We start from the raw sequence: 7,061 nt of genomic DNA, 5'->3' as shown, positions 1-7,061 counted from the left end.
CGCCAGTAAAACAGTTGCCTTTATGGAATCTGGGAACCAGTCTACGTGTGGAAAGAGGCTCGGTTTCCTTTCGCCCTCTGGGGTTTCCACTTGCTGCCTACATTGGAAAAGAAACGAAGTGCCGCAACCCGGGCCAATACTATGGCAGCTGCGCATGTGCAAAGCCGCCCTGCGCGCGCTCCGGGATCTGGGCGGGGCGGGGCGGGGCGGGGAGAAGGAAGACCCGCCCCTCCTATTCGCCTTGGCCTTAACTCCTTCGCATCCGTCCACCCGCGTCTCTTCACCTCTGACCTCGGAAAGAAGGGGGTGGGGCCTTTGGGGGCGGAAGTAGCGGTGCATTGTGGGCTCGCTTAGAGTTGAGCCTGAATGGAAGTGGCGCGCAGCCGCTGATATTACCCGGGCCGGGCGGCTGGGTTTCGGACGCCGGCCGGGGTTCGGGTACCTAGAACTCGGGAGCAGAGCGGACCGCGAGGAGGCGGCGGCGGAGGCGAGCATTGGCGGAGGGGCGGCTGCGCGTGGCCCCAAGACATGGCTCACAACAAGATCCCGCCGCGATGGCTAAACTGTCCGCGGCGCGGCCAGCCGGTGGCAGGTAACCGGGACGGCGGGGTGTTCGAGTCCCCGCGCACCGGCAGGTCGGGGGTTGGGCTGAGGGGGGCGCAGCTTTCGGTAGTGGTGTTTCGGAACCGAGGTGTGCTCGGTCCGATGAAGCTTCGTGGATGAGTGTTTGGGAACCTGGACTGGAGGCACTTGTCACTCTTCAGTAAGGCTAAATGTTGCGAACGGGAAGGCAGAGAGGAGGTTTTTGTGGCAGGAGCTGAGGACCCAAGAACCCAGTGGACAGTGCTTTGAAGCTTAGTCAGGAGTTTTGTAAACCTTTGAGGGTTCTCGGAAGGGGAAGGGACAAGTGTCGGTCTTGAGAGGAAGGCTAAAGAGGAGGAGGGGCAGTTCCCAGCGGTGAAATTGATCCACACTGAGACTGGAGTTTTTTTGTTTTGTTTTGTTTTTTAGATGATTCTTAGTTGAGGACTTTTTCATCTTTGAGTTGGACACAACACACCTTCAATTTAAAGTGTACAGTTTGAAAGTGTACAGCTTGATAAATTTTGACCACACAGGCGCGCACACACCCCCTATGAAACAATCAAGTTACTAAACACAATCGTCACCCCTCCAGGTTTCCTCCTGTCCTTTGTAATCCCTCAAGCAACCAATGATCTGCTTTCTGTCACTATAGGTTTAGTATGCATTTTGTATAATTTTTAAAATAAATGCAAACGTACTCTTTTTTGGGGGGAGAGGTCTCTGGCTTCTTTCACTCAGCATTGTTATTTTGAGATTTACACGCGATGCGCTATGCTTGTATGTATAAATAGCTCATCGCTTTTTATTGCCAAGTAGTATTCCATTGTTATGGACACACCAGTTTAAATTAAATTTGTTTATCCATTCACTTGTTGATGGTCCTTTGGGTTGTTTCCAGTTTTTGGCTGTTGTGTACTAAATTGCTATGAACAGTCATGTACAGTTCTTTGTATGGACATATGCTTTCATTTCCGCTGTGTGAATCTCTAGGAGGGGAATGGATCATATGGTAGGTGTACCTTTAACCTTTTAAAAAACTGCCAAACTCTTTTCCAAGTCATAACATTTTGCATTCCTGCCATCAGTATATGAGAATTCTATTTGTTCCACATCCTCTCTAACACTTGATTTGATCAGTCTTTTTAATTTTACCCATTCTAATAGGTGTTTAGTACTCTCTTATCGTGGTTTGGTGTTGAGCATCTTTTCATGTGCTTCTTGGCAGTTCACATATCTTCTTTTGCAAAGTGTCCAAATCTTTTGCTGATTTTTAAAATTTGGTTGTCTATCTTATTTTTGAGCTCTTAGCATTCTTTATATATTGTAAATACAAGTCCTTTGTGGGATATATGCTTTTAAAAGTCTTTTCTCCCGTCTGTGGCTTGCCTTTTTATTCTTTAACAGTTTCTTTTGAAGAGTTAAAGTTTTAAATTTTAACTAACTCCAACTTAATGCTTTTTCGAGAAGGTGTTTGAAACAGAATTAAAGGATTTTGTAGTGAGCTATGCATAGTTATTTTAAGTTGTTGGAAGAGAAGATTCTGTAGCCACTTTTTAATTCAGGTTTTCTGATTCTAGTTCATCAGCTTTTCTTCACATTTTATATAAAATCCTCAGTCAATAAAGCCATATAAATGATGAGTAAAAAGTCATATTGAAAGATAAACTAAACAAGTCTTAGGGTGAGGAAATGTTTTTCCTTAACAAAAATGAAATAATTTTCTTTACGTTCTAACCATTTTTATAGGCATTTTCACTTGTACTTGATAGTCATTGTACTTTTTTTAGATGAATTGATTACGGTTCTTTACATTTTTCTTTATAGGTCTTACTCTTTGGACATTTTGACTTTTTTCCCCTTGCCATCTCTAACTTAGTGTCAAATCCTTTCTTTGACATGTGGTTTTCTCTGTGGGGTTATGAAGAAACCTCTAAACTTAGATGTCTGGCTTCTTTTTTAACCTGGAGCATGTTTCCTGGATCCTATCATTAGAGTTCCCTGCTACACTGATTTGTGAGAAAAACAAAATCATAAAGAGTGTCTTGTCACAGTGAATATTTTTTATTTGGAATTAGAAAAACAGTTTACAAATCAGAATTTTAATGTAGTCTGTAGGTGGCAATGACAAATATCAGAATACTGACTTCTGCTAGATGAATGGGACCAATGTGGTACTGACTGGAGGTTGACAACAGCAGGTAAGGGGCTAAGCTCCAGGCAGCTTTACGCCTCTGTGAGAAAGAGTTGTGTCCTTTTTTTTTTTTTTTTTTTAAATTCCGTCCTCCCTCCCTCTCCTGGAGATGAAGGGTCAGGGATAAAAAGTTTTTTCCTTTTTATCGTATTGGAGTATTTTGATCCCCAAAAGCTGGACTCTTAATGTTTGTGCTTAGTGAGTCACTAAGCTCACCTGATCTGAGCAGTTGTGGGCCCTGGACAGAACCTCAGGCCTCCTGACAACCAAACTGAATCTGTACTGGTAATCAGTTCTGCTTTGGCTAATGATCCTTATTAGAAAGTGAAGTGAATACAACACAAAATTCTTGATAAGTCTCTCTGAATTTTCCTTAAAATTCTCTCTCTCCGTGTCCTAGAAGTGTTCATGACACGTGTATTTTAGGTAGTGCGAGGTTGGCAGTGTTTAATAGTAGTAGAATAAGAAATGCTAGCTATATTCTTGCAAGCTTTGAAGAAAAACAAGGAATCATTCACATTCTCAGTTTTTACCTCATATTTTCTTCCTTTTTTTGCTGATTAGAAAAATAATTCATGCTTATTGTATAATTTCTTTGATATCTTGCATATTTAGGAAACTGTTATGACTGCTTAAATTTTCTCATTGTAAACATTAGGATGAATCTAAGTACTAGAAGTTCATAATTTTACTGAATCAGAAAGAAGATGGTATTAATTATAAGTAGTAGTTTGTTCCACTCTGAAGTCACCTTCTCTAATTGAACCAGACTTCTAGTGAGAGAGTTCTGGAAATGGGGCCAAGCTTTGTTTCTGAAGAATTCTTTTTTTCTCCTCTGAGTGATAGATTTCAGGTGAACATTTTGAAGAAAACAAACTTATTTTAACGGGCAGATTATTCAGCATAAGATTATTTTGTACATACTATGTGTAAAGAACTTCCTGGGAACTAACTCTGGGACTGTAAATACGATACAGTCTTATGATAATAGTGATGACTTTGAAGTCAGTTTACTTAGCAAATATTTGTGTGTACTTTGTGCTGGCTTTTGGGACTTGGGAGATGATTAAGATATAGCCCCCCCACCTTAAAGAGCACATAGTTTCGTGGGAGTAGCAAACTATCATTTTTAAACACAGCTCTGTTGTAACAAGTGCAATAATGACTCTATTATAGAATATCATGGGATACTAGAGGTAATAAACCTAATTCCTTACTTGAGATTATGGAAGAAGAAGGGGATCAGGGAAGACTTCCCAGAGGAGGTATATGTGAATTATGTTGAATAAATAGAAGTTTGCTAGATAGATTTTTGTTTTGTTCGTTTGTTTTTGAAAGGTCTTCTGTTAGGATAGGAGGATGATGGCAGGATCTCAGACTGAAAGTGAAGATATGAATATAAGGGTGGAGAGTGTGAGCCAGATCATATAGGCTTAGGGTGTGATAAGGGATTTTAATATTTATATACTTTCAAACTGCACTGGCAAACCATTGCCATTGCTTAAGTATTAGGGTGAGATGATTTGACTTCCGTTTAAAGAAGCTTACTTTGAGGGACTGGACCTGGGTTTGATCCCTTGTGGGGGAACTAATCCTGCACGCACGCTGCAACTAAGAGTTCGCATGCCACAGCTAAGAAGTCCACACGCGGCAACTAAAGATCCCGTGTGCTGCAAGAAACACCTGGTGAAGCCTAAATAAATAAATAAATATTAATAAAAAGAGCAATGAGACTAATATTTCTTAAAAAGAATAAAGAAGCTTACTTTGATTGCTCTGTGTCTAATGAAAGAGACAAGAATGGAAGTGGGGAGATTAGTTAGGAACTTGCTATGGTGGTCCAGGTGAAAGATAATGGTGATGGTTTAGAAGTAGAGTTGAAGAGTAGTAGGCTGATTTTAGAGATATTAAAGAGAGAAAATAGATGGGACTTGGTGTTAGATTTAGAATGCGAGAAAGAGAGTCAAAACTTAGTTCTAAGTTTCTGCTTGTGCAGTGGGATGATTGGTACCATTAGGGCTTATTGTGGGGGAAAGCAGGTTGGAAGAGGTATTAAGATCCTGATTGCTCAGGTAGAGATGTTGAGTACACAGTTGGATATACGGTTTGGAATTCAAACAAGTTCGAGTTGGAGATGTACTATTAAGGATCATTGGCTTAAAGACAATATTAAAAGACATGGTATTTAATTAGTCAGGATAAGTAATGCTAGTTTCTCTGACAAACAACTCCCCAAACTCAAAGGTTTCAGTCACCATACTATGTTTATTTGCTCATATCACAGTGTATCGTGTGTCAGGCAGCTTTCCTGGGCAGCTCTTCTCCAAGTGGTGACTCTCTGAGCTCTTCCCATCTTGTGATGTGGTCCTCTTAAATAAACATATGACCTCCAGGGTTGCCATGGACGGGGAAGAGCAGGAGTGGGTGATTTCTTGGGGTGGTGTTATATCTCGCCCCTGCATGTATCCCATTGGTCAGAGCCCAGTCATATGACCCTCACCTAACTACAAGAGAAGCTGAGAAATGTAGTCTTCCTGTGTGCCGTGAAAGAGGAAAATGAATAGAGTTTAGTAAACAGATAGCATTGTTTCTGCCATGGCAGTGAAAAAGACCTTCCAGGAAGAGAATGTAGAGAGAGTAGAAGAGATGGAACCCCCAAAATATGGCATTTAGAAGTTGGGGAGAGGAAAAAAGAGGGAACAAAGGAGTTGAGAAGGAATAGCTAGAAATTGGGGATGGTGTTGGGTGGATGGTAGAAACTAAAGGAGTCTGGTGTTATGGAAGCCAAGAGAGTTTTTCAAGAAGGAGTTGTCAGATGTATGAGGTGCTGCTGAGATGTTAAGATACTAGAAAATTTGATAACAACATGGAAGGGAGGAAGGGTTGATTGATGGTCTTTGTGAGGGCAAAATGGAAAGGAATCCAGAGCATAAGGGAGGGAATTTGCCTTTAATGGGAGGAAGGACAGGGGATGAAAGAGAAAATGGACTCGGATACAGAAAGGTTTATAACTGCAGGGGTGAGACAAGTTTCTGCCTGGTGGTGGAGAGGCTGAATAGCAGTTATATCCATGGACCCTATGTCCAGGTCACCTGGGTTTAAATCACTGTTCTCTCATTTACTATAAGAGTGACATTGGGCAGGCTACTTAATCTCTCTTGCCTTGGTTTCCTCATCTGTAAAATGGGGATAATAACACTAAGTATGTTTATGTTAGGAGTAAATGAATAAATCTGTGTAAAATGTATTAAAGAGTGTCTGGTATGTGTTAAACATATAAAGTTGCTTCTTTTTACTTTTTATTTTCAGTGAGGTATAACGTGAAGCCATCCATTGGAAAGGGGGTAGGGGAGCTTGGTATATTTTATGAATGAGGAAAAGATGTGAAACATAGGATTGCCTTTGAGATTGGTGATTATAATTTATATTGTCACCCATCTGCTGTGCTCTTGAGATTTTGTGTAGGAGCCTTGAGCTGCATAGGTGTAGGCCCAAAGAAATCAGGGGTTGGGTTTATCGAGGTCTGTTAGTTGCTCTGGAGGGTGTGACAAGCAGTGGGGGAGGAGCATGGAGGTTAAGGGTATGTAGAGGAAAGAGGGTTGGATCTCTGAGACAACAGGGGGAAGGAGAGAGGTCTAATGGGCTGAAACTTCTAATGTACCATATTATTATTTATTATGCTTATTGTTTGTGGTTTATATTTAGCCAATAGAATGTAGGCTTCATGAGGGCAGGGATTTTTATCTGTTTGTTTTTTTCTTTTCACTAATATATCCTGTGCACTTAGAATAGGGCTTGGTTCATAATAGGCACTCATCAAATATATGTTAAATAAACGAAGTATAATAATCTAGGTGAGGTGATGGTAACAGTGGTGAGAAGTGGTCAGATCCTGGATATATTTTGAAGCTAGATCTGATAAGATTTGCCTGTGGATTCAATGTGAAGTGTGGATAACCCCAAAGGTTTTTGGCTTGAGCTGCTAAAAAAAAGATGATGTTACCATTTGCTGAGATGGGGAAGGCCATGAGAGGAGTTTGAAGATTGAGAGCTCAGATTTGAATATCAAGTCTCAAATGTCTGTTAGACATCAAGTATAGACTAAGTCAGGTAGGCAATTTGATATTTGATTCTAGAGTTAAGGGAGAGGTTTGGCCTGAAGTTACATGTTTGTGAGTCATTAGCACACTGATGGCTTTTAAAGCTGCGAGACCAGATGAGACAACAGGGAGTAAGTGTAGATAGAAAGGAGGTGCAAGGACAGAGCCCTGGGACAAAACATAAA

General features: G+C 41.0%; 1 protein-coding gene across 2 annotated transcripts in view; it reads left to right on the top strand.

Annotated features, from left to right (window-relative positions):
* Positions 1-344: 344 nt before the first annotated feature.
* Positions 345-7,061, top strand: part of RNGTT (RNA guanylyltransferase and 5'-phosphatase) — a 219,499-nt gene continuing 212,782 nt past the window's right edge. For both annotated transcript variants that reach the window (XM_057738725.1, XM_057738726.1), the window contains exon 1: positions 345-592. In XM_057738725.1, the coding sequence (XP_057594708.1) occupies positions 529-592 (64 nt within the window). In that variant the 5' untranslated portion in view covers positions 345-528. The remainder of the gene's footprint in view (positions 593-7,061) is intronic.

The sequence above is a fragment of the Hippopotamus amphibius genome, chromosome 6, assembly GCF_030028045.1.
Source record: "Hippopotamus amphibius kiboko isolate mHipAmp2 chromosome 6, mHipAmp2.hap2, whole genome shotgun sequence".
Classification (NCBI taxonomy): domain Eukaryota; kingdom Metazoa; phylum Chordata; class Mammalia; order Artiodactyla; family Hippopotamidae; genus Hippopotamus; species Hippopotamus amphibius.
The sequence above is the reverse complement of the archived record's forward strand: the minus strand, read 5'-3'. Positions and strand labels throughout refer to the sequence as shown.